Source organism: Stegodyphus dumicola, chromosome 3 (assembly GCF_044657685.1).
Source record: "Stegodyphus dumicola isolate Sdum_Otavi_A_Nest chromosome 3, ASM4465768v1".
NCBI lineage: Eukaryota > Metazoa > Arthropoda > Arachnida > Araneae > Eresidae > Stegodyphus > Stegodyphus dumicola.
The window spans coordinates 61,558,258-61,576,165 of record NC_140770.1 but is presented as its reverse complement, the minus strand read 5'-3'; the positions used below and the strand labels follow the sequence as shown (position 1 = coordinate 61,576,165).

The 17,908-nt window shown below is 30.6% G+C and overlaps 1 protein-coding gene across 1 annotated transcript in view; it reads left to right on the top strand.

Annotated features, from left to right (window-relative positions):
• The first annotated feature begins 635 nt into the window (after positions 1–635).
• The window catches only part of LOC118182775 (uncharacterized), a 453,922-nt gene continuing 436,649 nt past the window's right edge, over positions 636–17,908 (top strand). The window contains exon 1 of the mRNA XM_085812950.1: positions 636–1,824. Coding sequence (XP_085669076.1) covers positions 1,792–1,824 — 33 coding nt within the window. The 5' untranslated portion in view covers positions 636–1,791. The remainder of the gene's footprint in view (positions 1,825–17,908) is intronic.

The following is a 17,908-nucleotide window of genomic DNA, read 5'->3' as shown; positions in this document are numbered from 1 at the left end:
TTCTAAAGTAAGTTAATAGTAGCATTTTAGTTGTAGATACTGTATGATTATCACATAATAACATAAAAAGACATTTAGATTACCAGTAGTTATATTTTTAATGTGTTACTTATGTTTTTAAACTATTCCTTTTATTCAATAATGGAAAAATAAGGGTTTATTTAGCGTATACTGAAAGCATTTCTAAATGAAATAATTTAAGTTTTTAAATTAATGTTTTACAGGCTCCAAACAACCACCCACTGAATGAAAATTTTTAAATGATATGCTGCAGAGTAAATAATTCTTCACATATCCGAAGAAATTAAAAATGTAGTGACGCTGAAATGAAATAAATCCATACATTAAAAAACAAACGATTATGTGACTGGTAAACTCCAATAAAACATTTTATAGAGAAGCATGAAGACTTGAAAGTGTTTCTTAGAACGCGACGCACACCCAAAAACGAAATATTCTTTTTGCACTTCACGATCTGCCATCAAACGTTTTGGCGAACATATTGGCTGATTTCTTCTAGCACCGGCAACGAAAATCCCGGCAACCCTACCTCCTTGCTTCTCTCCCCCCCTCGAATCGACAATCCCTGCTCGGCGGAAAACAATCCCCCATTCAGTGGAAAGCCAAGCAAACCGATCATTAGCGATCTGTCACGCGCTTTAACAGTGATTAGCGCCTTGTCGCGTTCTGCGCTTAATTCGCCTACCTGCTGTGACGCGTTTCGAATAGACAGCGTCACGTGGAACGTAACGCATTTTTTTTTCTTACTGTACTTTGCCCTTTGTTTCCCTTTCCCGCGCTATCCGGCTATTTACTACGACTTCCACTACTACGAGAGATGAGTTGAGTATTACCGGCGGGAATAGTGTTTCAACCTGTTGGCTGCAGCGCGTTCTTTGTTGTTTGTTCCGGTCGCCGCTAGACGGTAGTTTTTTTACAGCAGCGGAAAGAAGGAGAAGGCGTTTCGGAGATCGGAGTTTTCTCTGAGCCCTTTTTTTATTTTTATTTTTTTTTACTGTCGGTGTTTATTTCTTTTTTTTCTTTTGATTTTATTCGTTGTCCGTTTTCCGAAGCTCAGCGACAGTGTTTTTGTTTTTGAGACCACGAAGGCTTGTTCTCTTTTAATGCTTTCACTAAACGGTAGTATCCTGCTATGGTTTCTCAAGCTAGAGATTTCTTTCCTACAAATGTCGCTCCTGAAGTATTGGGGCCCGATAATATTTGGAAATATCCATTCTTTTCCTGTTTGAAATACTTTTCAAAATACCGTTCTGCAAATACATAAATAAATCATGAGATTGCTTTTCGCTCCATCTTTCTTCTGATATGATTACCCATAAATTTTCTCTTGCTTATAAATTTTTCTTTTCTTATTTTTTGTTTCTGTATCAGTTCATTCAACAATAACTAAGTTTCAAATTAAGTTACAAAACTTCCTGATTTAATTTCAATGTTAATTGGTTTGCCGATAATTTTTTATACGCTTGGCATTCCACAAAATAATTTTTAAACAGTATTTGGCTTTTATATAAATATTAAAAGGCTTGCTGATTATACTCCTTACGGAAGCTCTTGAAAGATACTTTATTTACTCATCGAACAAAAACAAATGAAACATTTACTGACATTTTGATGAAATAAAGACTTACGAAGCGATCTAAAATCACAATTTGTGCATAAATTACCGAAATGGAACTTTCCATGACTTTATAAGTGGACTCATTCATCTGGACTGTGGAAATTAATTTTCGAAAGTACATCCTCTGACGAAAGAAGCAGTCGAGACCAAACATGGCGCAGATGTATGAGCCTTACATTTACAAGGTAAGTGCTCTTTTGATAGTAAGTTATATGTTGTGTTTGAATGGATGGGAAGGAGTTTGACTTCCATTTGGTGACTGATTAAGGTATTATACTTTTTGTACAAGCTTTCATTATTTATCTAAACGATTATAATTTTCCAAAAGATGCTTATTTTTGTAATATGGGTTTTAGAAATATAAAAAATAGCTTAACTTAAATGATAGAATAAAATTTTAAACTTATTAATAACTTTGTTTTGCTTATTACTTAATGGTTATTTCATTTTACTTAGAATACTGTAAACTGAGATGCACGTTTTAATAATCATTATATTAAATTATTATTTTTAATTCATTATATTAAGCAATACCATTATATGGTCCGTTTACAGGCATCATTATATTTATACACATGTAATGAATCAGTCATCCTTTTACAATCATCATTATATTAAACACATGCAGTGAAATTTCTCCCGAAGACTAAGTCAAAAAATTATTAGTGTGTTTAGAGTACTAATCATAACCGATAGTAATGTTCTCCATGGCGATCAACTCTTAATTTTAGTTAAATATAAAATTTATTATAATATTTGACAACTTTTATAATACTACCATCTCATATTTTCGCATTAGTCAATAATCATGATTTTTCAATATTTTTTTAAACATGCACGTGTATTTTGAAAACTTTTTTTCAAGTTATGTATTGAAAAAAAGTACACGCTCATAATACATAATTTGCTTTAGATATTTTTTATAAGTTCTATGAGAGAAGTACTTTATTCGTGTTTCTTGTCTTTGTAGCATGTGATTATTTTCTTTTATAACTGCATGTAATATTTATTTTCAAAGTCTTAGATTCTGTAATTTGTTACAACTTTTCTTTTATGTGTATTTCTCTAACACATCTGCGCAATTTCGTTCCATCCCGATAAAATACGTATTTATTCAGCTGCATTTTAAGAACGATGCAATGATATTGGTATATATTTTATTTGTTTACGCTTATTTTTAATCGCAATTTAAGTTGAATAATCCCACGCCTAATTTTCTTATTTGTAAATAACAATTTACGTAATCGCTAGTAAATATTGCCTGGCTATGTCGGAATATGTGTAAATAAAATAAATACTTCGGATTTTTTTAAACAGTTTATTTTTCACAAATATGCTACACAATTTTCGCATAGTTCAATTTCACTACAATTTTTATCCATGAATAAAATTTTTCATGTTTACCGAACCAAATCGGAACCATTCTTCGGTTAACCGCATTGAAAAAAAAAAATATTTTGTGATGCAATTTTAAATAAATTACAACGAAGCATGTTATTTAGAAAGATCCTTGCATGTGTAAGTATCATACAAGATAGTTTAATCTTAAGCGTAACATATTTAAATATATAAAAATAACTAATATAAAGAAGGATGAAAATTTCCTGGTTTCTGTATCTCGTTCATTAAGTTTAATTGTTTCTAAGAGTATAAAAACGAAGTAACAACTAAGTAATAACGAAACAGAAAACGTCAGAAAACAATATGACCTTGGCTTACACTAATTTGCAACAAAAGTATATAGAACGTTTTATAGAAAATTCAAAATGTTTTTATTTATTTTGTTTAAAATTCTTTTGCTTGAATATCAGAATTTTAGAGTTATAACTTCTTAAAAGTTATTTATTTGTGTGTGTGTTTGGCTGCATAGACTTAGATTTTATTGGAAGTTACGACAAAAAGTTTTCGTTGGAGCCTTCGATCTGGTGGCGAATTCAAAGAAAATAGATCCTGTAATAACATGAAGCTTCAGTGAAATTTTCATTCTAATGCGTTCCGCGCTGGCGTAATTGGATTATTTCACTTACGTTCGATCTAGCAGCGAGTATCTCTTTTCTATCAGACTCGTTTCTTATAGATGTTTACAAACTGAGGAAATGTATATGTGATTCTAAAAAGTTTAAAATTCTTTCTCGTGTCTAATACGTCATTATATAGGATGTTAGAAATAAGCCTTTTCAGGTTAGGTTATTTGAGGGCAACAAAAAGCATGGCGGCTATTTAGTGTGCCTTGTCATTCAGTTGAGGTAACTGAATTTAATAACTAATCAGATAATAAGTCGAAGATAATGTATGTAGAGTTGGAAACAAAAGAGTAGCTCCAAGATTGAATTACAATTAGAAGTGGGTTTCTTGAAATATAGAGGAAATTAAAGTTTGAGGATATAATGAGATTTAAATTTCCAAAAGTAAATGACATTGCTTTTAAATACTGAAAATAAAATTTAGTTCTACATTTGTTGCGAATATTGTTCATTTAACGTTTCAAATAAATCATTTTTTATTTAAAAATGGATTAAAATAATTAATTAATTAATTCAGTTAATTATAGGACAAATTAAGTCACGGATAATAAAATCAATTCACTTAAAATAAATTTAAAAATAAGAATTACTTACATTAAGTAATTTATATAATAACTATAGCTGATATTAAGTTTAAAAAGCAGAGAAACCTAAACCAAAGGCAATTGTCATGCAACTTTATTGCGATTTTACAATAAAATGATTAGCTTCGTATATGCTAAGTATTAAGATGGAATCCTGATCAATATGTGAATAGTAGCGTCTAAAATCTGCATGGGTACCAATTATATAATGAGCTTAGGTTTATTGAGTAAAAGATAAAAGTGCTTTTGTTGAAGCAACACGTGTCATTTAAGTGGTTAGCTTTCATCTGTAATCTGGCAATATTCCAGTGCCTCCCACTAAGCATGATAGGAAATAGGGCAACAATTTAGTTAGGAACAGAGCATTTAATTAGCGAGAAAATTATGTCACATAAGCACCAGAACGAGTAATAAATTTATTTAAAATTCCAAAAACGATGGAACTGTGGTAGTTGTATTTATAAAACAGGTGCATAAGGATAACTTTTGTTTTTTTTCCCAAGTGCACATATATTCAGGTGATATTCATGGATCCCCATTTGGGTAGACACACCTAAAAATATTGGATATATGGACTTCAGTCTTTGTTTTTAATCTGGAGATAACTCATTGCAAAAGTCAGAAGAATGTTTACAGGAGGATCATTGTTTCGTGAGAAGGATGGAAGACGATTGTGATGTTACTGCGAAGATAATTCTTTTAAATTTTAAAGAGGACCTTGGAAAAAGAATTCTCTTTCCAGTTTGTGCCAATTAAAAACAGGATCATATGCCCAATGTAAAAATCTCTTCAGATATGTCAAAGAAATTAGTGATTTATTACGGAGGATGAAACATGTTATTTAAGCTATGATCTCACAACCTAGTATCAAAGTTCTGAGTAAAAATAAAAAGAAATACATAATTGGCATGAATATAAAATGGCCTTACGTAAGATGACGCTGCATTTTTTAAAAATGAGCATGCATGTACGGGAACCTCGTACATATGAAGGTGATATACCGAAGATATTCTTTAAGAGCGATTATTAATTAATGAGAATTTAGCTCATTAAAAAGTTCATTAATTAGTTTTCGTATTGAAATAAAGTCCGATAAACCAAGGAAAATTTTAAACAAAAATCATCTTTAGAGGTTTACAAAGATAATGTTTGCGTTTCCACGAATGAATGGAATTATTTATCATGAATTTGCTCCGAGAGACAAACTGCCAATAAAACTTTTGTTTAGACTTTTTTAACACCTACTGAAATGCATTTTCCATGTTCGACCCGACTATACAACACACAGTAAATGGTTCTTTCTTCGCAATAACGTACCAGCTCCTCTAACAGTAGCATCATAGAAATGTTTATCTATAAAATAAGTGTGCATGCTTGATCCGATTCGTCCTGGTTCTCAGACTGTTCTCTGTTCCCAAAACTGAATCTACCATTCAAAGGGTGGCTGGCTGAAGACGCTGAAATCATTGTAAAAGGCTTTAACACATAATCACATTCGTAACACATAATCACACATAATCACATTCATAAGTCATAAGGCCTTATTAGATCCGACCACTTAGTGAACGGTGCAAGAGATGTGCACTTTGAGTCTAAATGGATAATCTCCTTTTTATTTTTTTTCAATCTCATTATTTAATTGTTTGACTCTATCTATATTAATCGTAATAGTATTTGTGCGTAGAGCGAGAAACAAAATCCTGAGTTGTAAATTAATTTCGGTGTTTATTCTTATGGCCATTACATAAACGGCATCAAAAGCTTCTTATTAAAGAGACTTCCGAAGCGGCAACTTTACTCAGAGCTCTTTTCATGATCGGCAGATTATGAATGCCCGTGATTTATATCGTTGTCAGCTTGGCTACGGTTACCGAAAATCTTTATATAGGGCTGCCGCTTTGGCGCAGCTCATTAACAAAGAGACTGCTAGCGCCGTTTAAATGATGAGAACCGTAAATAAGAAAGTACTTAATTTGAAAATACAAGTGTAAATTTCGAAATAATGTGCCAATGACGTGGGAATGTATTTAAGTGTTATTATATGAAGATAAAAGTACGGCGCTTTGAATTTTAAAATGCACTAATCTTTGTCATATACGTTACTTTACAGAGAATACGTACACTCTGAAAAGTGTAACACTTGCTGTAAATATTAAAATTACTGAGACTTTAATATACGTAATTGATTTATATTTCTAACTTCAATGTATATTCATCTAGTAATTCATACTAGAATATTATTAAATAATGTACACTTTTTAATTCTACCATTATTATGCATATTTACTATTATCTATTTTATTGCAAATATCGCTGACTTTATTGAAACAAACTTAAACCTGCATTACATAAATAAAATTTGATAGTTTTAGTGAATATGTTTTACCATCATTTTTTACTATTTTCTAATATTTAGATGCTAAATTCATAAATATTACTATCACAGATCTTAATGGACATGAATATAATTTAATTAATTAATTAATTAATTTCTAATGAAATTGAACAGCTTCCTCCTCATATACATACATATGACACATGATTTTTATTCATATATATATATATATATTTACTAAAGAAATATTGATTATATTATCTCCTAATATTAATTTTAGTAGAAGTATCTATATATATTATTTTTATTATTCGTTAGAGTTATTTGGAATGTATTAAACACACCAGATAAAGTGTTTTCTACTAAGTTATTCAGGCATGAAATTCTCATGAAAGCAATGTAACAAAAATCCATTTTTAGGAGGAGTTTAATTATTTAAATTTGTACTAATATTAACATCAAAACAAAGCCAATTTAAGCATCAAATACAAACAATTCTGCTCTCAGAAGATCTCTAGTAGTTTAATAAGTTTTAATATTTATAGAAATTGAGGGGTTTACTACATATTATCTTCAAGGATAATAAATATTGAAAATTATTAAGCAATTAAGTATAATATACACCTATGAATTTTTTTATCCACTGGCTGGACATCAACTTGCTAGGTATTCATTGGTAGTGACCAGATCCGTTAGTTATTTACTTCTCTCTTCACCGAGAACGTTTCTCAAAGTGCATCTTACGAGGCGACCAATTTTGCATCCGAAAGAAAAGAATTAGATAATTTCAAACATCCATGCCTTCTCCAGAATTCGAAAAAAATGGTTTAGTGTTATGATAGACGACACAGATAACTACCAACCCGAACAGGGAGAGTCTTTTACTTGAATGAGTTTGATGTTTTACTTTAATCTTAAAAGATTACCTGTGAAGTCTTTGCACCCTTTAATTGTTAAGCGTCAGTTGTTTAAATTTCCGTCCTTCAGACTCAAGCCACTTGATCTCCTATAAACTATTGTTATCATTTGTTATGCTTTATGAATTTTATACCATTATTTTAAAGGTATCAAAATATTTTTAAATTAGCAAAGTTTTTGTCAACTTTGTCATCCAAAAGATAGCGCAATTTATCCTTCGACTCCATAAAATTGGTAGACCTTCGAATCGAAGGATTTTACTTGCTTTTACTCCTTACTCACAAAAAAAAAAAAAAAAAAAAAAAAAAAAAAAAACAGATATCCTTTCTTACTCAGGTTTCAAACCAAGCCCCCAATAGAGTAAAATCTTCTGTAAACCCCAATATGAAACGGGCTGGGAAATGAGTTTGCCGTTGAGATATATTAGTAGTTTACTACACCAAAAAGTATCAATATTTCATTCCAAACGTATTATTATTTCAGTTGCTGCAAGATTATTTTATTTCAGTTCGTATAAGTTTAGTATTAAATGATAATAAGATGACAAATCATCACCAACGAAAGCGTTGATTAATTAATAACAGCTAACACAAGCAGGAACTAGCTACTGGTGTTAAAATTTCTATTTCGCATTACATTTAAACAATAATTCGAATGGAATTCTAAACATAGGAGTTTTATTAACTCCAACTAGAGTAGAACATAGCGTATAACACAATACGAAGAGGTAAATTCATTGATTATTTTAGTTTTAAATAGCATCCATATTTCAGAAGAGTTAATTTCCGAGTGTTTGCCCATTTATTCTCGTTTTTATCAACGTTTCTCATTTTCCCAAACGTTTCCGAAACAAATCGTTAAATGCTATCATTAATCAAGATAATATCCACGCCACAAAAGAAATATATTTGCTCAATCATGTTGAAATAAGTTACCAAGGTAACGAATAAAACTTATCCATTTATTGTGCTTTAAATATCTTTGGTATTGATTACGAATAACATAAAGCGGTTTTTCAACAAATAATATTCTTTCATTCGGCCGAAAGAAAGTTGTTCAGAAAGCTGACAGTTTTTAAAGATTTAGTTGTCTGTAAATTTATAGCATTTTGTCATGCTTAATTCATAACAAGAAAACGATGTTATATATAAACTAAAGAAAACATTTTATGAATAATATATAATGCGTTGGAACTAAATGTTATTCCCTCTTTTGCTTATCTGTTTATGAGTAAAGCATTTATCAGAGATTTTTCTGTTTCCGTAAACGACATGCATATTGAAAAAATAATGAATTTGTTTGCCAAAGTCAAATATTCTTTACAAAAGTTATTAATGTGAGTTTTAACATGAGTTTAAATATATATAAATTTGCAGAGAGTAACAACACCTTCATTAAAGAAATATCTCCTGTTTTGACTTGCATAACGTCAAACACACTAAAATAAAAATAATTAAATAACTTGGTATTTAAATTAATATTGTGGAATAATAAAAGATTAAAGCTTGGATAGTGAGGAAAATAAGCATGTAATCTGTTCCAGCTAAATAATTTCCAGCTTCGAAGGAATAAAAATTCCTCCGAAGAGAAAAAGTATTAATTATTACGACGTATATTAAAGCAGTTTTAAATAATTGTCGATTCGTTATAATTAAATCCGTTTAAACGTTGTAGACTAATAGCTTGTCTAACATGAAAAACTGATGTTTTGTTTTAGCTTTAAAATAATAAATAATATAGCTAATAAAAATATTACACGTTTTCGAAAGTGTTTTGCGTATTTGTGAAGTATGTTTTCTGATATTTTCCATTGTCGATATTTTAACCATTAAAATTGCGTTATTTCATTTTTCATTTAAACATAATTTTATTATAGATCTGTTACTGTCGAATAAAGCCAAGTTTGAATAAAGCCATTTGAAGTTCGAATGGTTAATTAGTTAATAAATTAAAATAAAGCTTTTGCCATTTTGAAATCTTCTAAATTTGGTCTAGTTGATCGCGTTCTTGCGAAACCTTGCGTGTTATATACAAATTCTGCTTTCTTCAAATTTAATGATGTAATTACAAAGTTGAAGTAAAGATGGCAACTTCGTTTTTTCTCTGTCTGTCTTGCGCAGTTTTAATTTTTTAGCTCATAAACACTGAAAGACATTATAAAAATAGCTTACATTTTATACGTTTTTAGCTGATTTTCTGCTTTCACCTTTTTCTCTTGTAACAATACGGTGGTAATAAAATTAATGAAGGGTTATAAGATTTCCAATGCACCAATAACATACACAAACTAAATTCAGAAAACGTAATACAATTAAATTAACTGAAAGTGCATATAAGGGATTTTTTGGATCAAACTCTAGTTAATTAATACATATACCTGTCCTTATATCCTTATATAAGAATATTTTTAAAGGAAGCTTTCATTAGTAACTCATTTGCACAGCGCTTCACTGAGTTAGAATCCAAGTCAGAGTCATGTTTTACAATATGGAGTTAATTCGTGTTGAAAAATGGTTTTTATATTTTACAAACTAAACAGTCCGAAGCTAAGATTCCAGATTCAGTCGAAAAAAATTAAGGCTTTTGTCCATGTGCCTAACATGCACATGAAGAAAAGTCTTAATTCCTTACAGATGGATACACATGAAAGATAAATAGTTTATGTGCATTTACGTCTCAATGATCTGCTCTTTTAACATAGAGAGTTGGTAGTTGAAACATCTTGCATTAGCCTCCCGAAAAGCGCACAATGAATTTTTCAAAAATTTTCACTTTTAAATTATCCTTGCTACCTAGTTTTGCTTCTTGAATTAACAAGGTAGAACTTAATGCACAAGGAAATCAGGACAGGATTCTCGAGCACCTACGATTTAGCTAGTTCCTATTATTTAGGTAGTAATGCAAGAAATTAAAATATACCCCTCCCGTCTTGTTCCGTGCTGTTATTGTACATAGTATATTATATCTGATAGCTGATCAACAAATCAACTTTTCCGTGCGTAAACTCCCCACGATGTCTCAGTTTATTTTCAACGTTTGCACGCTCGTTAAGCTCCTATTGTTTCTATAGAAGCTTAATAAATCAAATCAACAGAATACTTGACAATAAAAAGAATTAATATTTTAAGCATCAATTTTTATACATCGATATTTTGTTTTTGTTTTATAAGGTAACAAATTAAGAATTATTTTTCCATGGAATTCGCACTTGAAATATGAAACTTTTCGACAGACAGTTTTGCTTAGTTATTTCTAAACAAATTGTTCTGCCACAGACTGGATTGAAACTCAGAGCGTAAACATTTTTACCTTCGAGTTTTAAAATCCTTTACATTTCTGTGAAGACATATGTTCCAAGACGGGATCATTCGATTGCATTGATGTTTTGCAGGATTAAGTCTGCATTACTTATCAAATCCAAAATATATTTTGATGTTGTAAGGAGAATTTTTTTACAATAAAACTACTTCCTTAAACGTTCATGCAGACACGCATTTTTCCTGGAATGATCAGACATGATAATTGTGGTTTTCAGAATGTAAGAATATTTTATTTCACTTCGTATTATTCTAGTAAATCACCATCAGAGAAAGTCCTGATTTATTAATTAGCAGCGAATAACATAAGAAGGAACTATAATAGTTACTCGTGATGAAATTTCTATTTTGAATTAGAGATACGTTTAAACGACATTTCGAATGGAATTCTAAACATGGAAAATTTATTAACAGCTAGAGTGGAATATAACTTACAACACAATACGAAGATGTAAATTCATTCATTATTTTTAGTTTTTAATAGTATCCATATTTCAGAAGAGTTAATTTCCGAGTGTTTTCCGATTTATTCTCATTTTTATCAACTTTTCTGATTTTCCCAAACGTTGCTGAAACGATATATAAGAAAAATAACTTAGTATTGGAATTTGAATGTTTCAAACGAAATTATTTTATACAGATAATTATTAAGCATCTTTAAGGTGAATCCATTAAATCACGTTTAAAAGTCCTTCGTGCATTTAAGAGAATTCGTCAGGATTATGACGTTTTTCCTCGAGTATTTAAATTTTGCTGGACGAAATTTTAGAAAATTTGTGTCTGTTTAAAGTAAAGGTAATTAAGTGAAAGAAGATAAAAAACATAAAGAATAATTTTTAGCTTAAATTAAAGACGGGTAACAAATGCAGAAGGAAAAGCAATGATGTTTTAAAAAATTAAAAAAGCAGTCTTCTCAAGTGGCCTTGTGTGTTCTTAGACATTTTAAAAACTCCATTATAAAATTATGTATGACTATATAAAATACATTGTAGCTTTCAAGATCAAAAGAATTGACTTAGCTATATAGTAGAGCTATAACAGATATTTCATTAAAAGTATGTCAAGAAAATTTTGCATTACACTCAGTTCAAGACTTTCCTAAGTTTGAATCGAAAACTTTACATAACTGTTATTACTTATCAACATAACAAACAGTATATTAATACCCTTAGAAACATTCCGATCCTACAAAATCAAACACGTTTATATGGCTTCTAAGTGATAAAATTACTCTTATCTTTCATAAAATATAGGCATACAATACAAAAGTAAACCAAACCACACAATATCGAGTTAGAGAGCTTTCGCGCAACAGCCCAACAACAGGCTGAACTTTAATTCGGGCTTACTGCCATCTATAGCCATTCAGAGATTCACCAAAAAAATTCCCTAATATTCCCCAGTGGGGGGGAAATCGGTGACGAACGGAGGGATTTATTGTTTTTTATTCTAAACGAAAATGCTTGGAGCGTGACAGCAAAAATGGCCGTCATGGGGATATGGGGTCTTCTTTATTTTTATTTCAATATTTTATTTGAGGATGGATATGAAAATGGCTTTTATAGTTCTAAAATGTGGAAAGAAAAATAAAAGCTAAGGAGAAATCTGAGGATTTTCATCCTCGTGGGGCATCATGATTATGGTAAGAATCATTTCAACGTCGTTTTAATGCAGTTCATCGATAGAGGATGTTGGTCTATAGACTTAATTTTTTTTATAAAGCAAAAATTTTCTTTACTATATTGCAATCCTATTTTCTGGAGTTAAGGCTGGACAATACAGTTTCGAGGACTTAAAAAAAACTTTTTTTTTTTTTTTTTTTTTTTTTTGCATTTTTCTTTATTTCATTAATTTTTCCCTGTTATTTTTTTCTCATCACTTCTAAAGAGATGGTGCTATTTACTGGCTGTGTTTAAATCGAAAGAACAAGTGAATTTGCGTAAGGATTTGATTTTATGTTCCTTTAAAAGTGCATTAAACCTATAAACTCAAAGCCAAATAAATGCCTATAAATGTTGCCAGATTTTCGGGAGCTGCCATTTTTCCCAGTTTTTCTTTTACGTCATTATATTACATTTTAAAACTACTAGAAATAAAACTTAATTCATTAAAAATTTATTCAAGCAGTAAAATATTAATTCAAGCAATAAAAATTAATTCATTAATAATTAATTCAAGCAGTAAAAATTAATTCATTTACAATACGAAAATATCTTAAGACACTGAGACTGAAGCAATTGTTTAAATCGAAAATATCCGTATTTTCAGTTTTGTTCTTTTCTAAACTTTTCGTCTTAGTTGTTTACTAGCACTTTTCTTTATTATATTTGTTTAAAACTGCTTGTATCTTGTAAAGTTTAATTAGGTATTTGTAAATCCTTCCGTAATTTATAATAAATATTATTCAAGCAGAAAATCTGAAATGCTTATATACAATACAATACTGCTGATTTTCCCGATACATTCATATCCAGGTACAGAAGTAAAATACATTTCTATACATATTTATTTAAAATATGCAATAAATACGTAAAAGAACAACCGAGAAATTGCGGTTTTGCAGCTGAAGATGATGGTTCGGTAAAACCATCGAAACTAGTCCTGTGAAAATTTTGTAAATTAACGCTGATTTTTGTTGTTTGACTTCTGAATTACAAAAGATATCTTATGTGATGTGTAGAACTCTAATAAATTACGCTTTAACGTGCAATTTGCTAACTAGTTTTTTCCTACGTTTCAAACTGTTCGCTCTCTTGTGATTTCAAAATTTCTAAGGACTCACGACAGAAGAAAGATCTACATAAGCTAATTATTTGAATGAAACCTGTTTTGACATAAGTTCCGGCATACTTGACCTTAAATCGCTGAAAGCGAGATACAAACAGTCCAAATTATCGTGCTGGTCAGAAAACTAGAGTGAGACCTTAAAAATAACTGACTAGTAAGGGCTTGATTACATTTTGTAGACAGTTTTTACAAACGAATCTCTAGTACTTCTGTTCATTGACTCCTATAATATTCAGCATTTTATGACTTGGATAGTTATGAAGTTTAAATGTAAACCGGTCAAAACTTCACGCTGGAATGTCTGACGACTGCGGACGCGTTACACAAGTGCATAAATATTGAAATACAATTTAAACTAAAGCTTATCACAATATGTTTTCGTAAAATTTGAAAAATATCTTCATTCAGAGTTTTAAAAGAATATGCTTGCGTCGAAGAATATTTATAAAGTGTCTTGATGTTGGCCGTAGATTCGCTTCAACCGCAAGCTATTGAATAACCCCAAAATTCAGGAAATCAAGAGATGTTATTGCGTGTTATTTTACAAAGAAATTCTTCTTTTTAAATTTAATTAATTTAGCTTGTAACTATGCAAACTCTAATAAATTTTACTGATTTTTATTAATTTATGTTTGCATTTTGCTTTGCAAATGAACCTGATAAAACCTGGAGTAACGTTAACACTCCTAGCTGTTATTCCAACTATTGAAGAAAAAGGGAGTACTGTTATGAGATTAAATTACACTTCAGGCTAGAATATACAGCAATTTAGTGTCATGAATTCTGTCTGAAATAAAATAAATTTAATCATATAACTGCCTTCTTGACCACGAATTTTGAAACTTACAGAAATCACAAGTGTACCCAAAGACTACACGCGCAGACTGTTTTGTTTGTAGGCGCGCAAATTCACTTTGCATTCCAAAATTGTACAACACGGGGCACTGCGTGCCGTGCTGTACACTTCAAATTAAACACTGCGTGCATTTATAAAACGGCATTAGCTTAGACTTCACAAAAACAGATATGTTAAATGGCCAGATCAAAAAAGGGATTTTTTAGTAGTTTTCTTAAGGTACAATCTAGTTCCATCAAAAGTGTGACAGAAAAATAGATTTTTCATTTAGTGACAGAAAAATAGATTTTTCACTTAGTGACAGAAAAATAGATTTTTCACTTAGTGTCATAAAAAACAAGAGGTACATTTCTACCTAACACAGATTACTAGGTCACATCGCTGAAAAGGAACAGAGACATTTTAAATTCACTGTGACAGGATAAACAGAGATATTTTAAAGTTCGTAGTAAAGGAAATGTTGAAATGTAATCCACGGTTTAAAAAACGAAACAATTTTGTGTGTGTATTACAGGATAAAATTAATTCTTCATTCCACTTAGATAAAAACTTATTATAGTCAAATAACCCTTTGTGACGCTAATATTAATGTAGATGCGATGGGTAAATTTAAAACATACGTATTTAGTTAAAATCATCAGCTCTTTCATTTCTATAAATACACACATAAGCAAAACAAATACCAATTTCCTTCTCTCTTAGTAAAGTATAAGCTAACACAGCTTTAATTAAGAGTTTAATATTGCTCAAAAGATGCAGAGAAGAAATAGAATCAGATCAAATAAGGTACCTTGAGGATGAAGTCTTATTCTCCTTGATCCTCCAATTTAGATTTTTAATTGAACCACGCATTTCATATGTGATGTGTAAATAAGACCCTTAATCCTTTTATAAAATGATTCTTGTGTTTAATATGTTGAATGTAATAAACAGAAGTTAAATAATTAAATATGCGATATTCAATGGTTTGCAAAATTTTAAAGCTTGGATGCACGGAGGAATGAAGGCAGCAATGTCTTTGGGGAAGAAGAGCCTTTCGATCCCGTTACGTTTTATCTATCGACTTCTGTTTGAATTTCTTTCTTTCCGAGAAATATTACTACAAATCCCCCAGAAATTCGTCGCCACTACATCTACTGCTATTCTACTACCATTTTGTAAATGACGTCGAACCGATCGAACAGGGGAAATAATAAAAAAGAGAGGAAAAGGGTAGAAAGACAGCCGGAGAAGGGGGAAAGGATTGTCAAATGACTTTGCAGTCATGGACTATCAGTCATTTTGCTGTCATCTTGCGCGGAAAGATTCTTTTTTATTTATTTATTTAGTCGCCATCTTATATTTTTATTTTTCGGGGGCAAAGGTTCGGGATAACAACGCTTTGGGGAGTGCATGTCTGCAGAGAAATGGGTGGTCCACAAAAGGGTGCTAGAAGGGGGTTATTCGATCGTTTGCGGCTGAAGTGAATCAGCACCCTGGATAACGACATTTTTGTAAGTGTCCGCATGTTGTTTCCAATTCCTGACAAAAGATCTTTCCGAAATTTACGAAAACAAAATATTGTATCGTCGCTAGCTTGAGCTTAAATAAATCTTCATTTTATACCTTACAATAGTCAAACCAGGACCTGATTTACACAACAGAAAATGGGGCAAGTGCCCCGAGCCTCAACTTTCAATTGAAGGAGGGCTCCAAATATTTCTTTTTAAATAACTTTTTCAATTTTAATTTTTTAGAAACATAAAATTGCAGAAACAACTTTTTTTTTAAATTTAGCATTTTAGTTTATGTCTTTCTTCAAAAATCACCTCAAGGACCATTATCTTGCAATCTTAGATAGAAGGGATATCTTTAAGCAAAACCGCGATTTGTCAACTAATATTGAATTGAACGATCAGTCTCTGCTACATTTTGTCGTCTCCAGATATGATGCTCATGATATTAAGTGAATATGATCGTCTTTTGATTATTATATTTGAAGCTCACGATGTTACATGAATATGAGAATTTTTTTATTATCGTAGGCGTGTTTAGAAACTTAATTAATAACTCGACAACAACTTAACAGCCTTATTTTGCCTTTATAATTTATTTAATTAAGGTTCGTAAAAAAATCTATAAAAGAAAAATCTTAAGATTCTTTTCTTTATCACAGTCGTCTTAGCCTTTCAAAAGGAAAAACCAAGTTTGTAATTTAAAATGTATACAATTATAATTTATACAGTTTTATATATAATAGGCTATTGAAACTGTGAAAAAAAATATGGAGGTGAAGCCCATTTTTTGGAAAATTGGTAAACAATAAATTATTTACGTTTTTCATTGAAATTTGTTTGAACAAGATGAATTGTTTAAAAAATTTATTAAAAAAGATATTCTAAAACATATCATTGTATTGATTTCTCAGTTATTAAAATGTTATTGTTCCCATAATTAGAGCTTAAACTGCTAAACTATCTAACTTAAAATTTGTTATTTCAAATTTATTCAATGCGAGACATAAAATACTCATAGAACGGGATTCACTAAAAGCATTTTATTTTAATAATATATTTCATCCTTTATTAGCGTAAAATTTATTTAAATAAAATATACAATACTTGTAACTGCTACATCTTGCATTCAAGCAGTATTTTGCGGAACATATTGTTACGAAATGCCGAGCTGCGGTAAGATAGCTTCCCGGCAAAGCGGTCTTAGGGTTGCCAGAAAGTGACAAGATAAGGCAGCGTTGCCAGATATGGCGCGAGAACGCCGATTTAGCGATATTTGGCTGCAAAATTGGCGATAGGCCATACACGAAGAGAAAATATTCTAGAGCGAAAACTTACCGGTTTTCCCGAGAATGTTCACGAAGGCAGGTCAAAAGCTGTAAAACCCTGCCCGTACGCGGAGTAAGAGAGTTCACTACCTTGAGTACCTTGAGTTCAACAGTAGTGTCGTGAGTTCAGAGATTAAACTGACAAACCTAGTCGGGAGCTGCACTTTAGTGCTTTGCGTGAAGCTGTCTTCACCGTTGTAGCCTGAAAGCTGTGTTGCAATATCTTTTTTGCAGTTTTGATTTTTTTTTCCACGAAGCTTGGCTTTTTCTCCAGTAACCAGTTTGTTAATTTTGTGTATATATTAACAAAAAAAAAATTATAAAAAATATCTTAATTTTCTACTATTTTTTTATTCGCATTTCTAATCGCAAAATTTCTTCGAGCATGCCATTTATAATTAGCGAAAAAAAGGAAATTATATTTGTACCATATTGTTGCCATTTATACAAATATTTGTATTTAGTTGTTTACATTTTTTCACATTTTGTTACATGTTGCTTTTTATATATCTGATACTATTGTATATATTTTACTCCTTTAACTATTTATTTTATAGCAATTTTAAGCTTTATTTTTCGAATTTTTGAAGTAAGTACTTGTTATATTTTCAAGCGCTGAATTATATT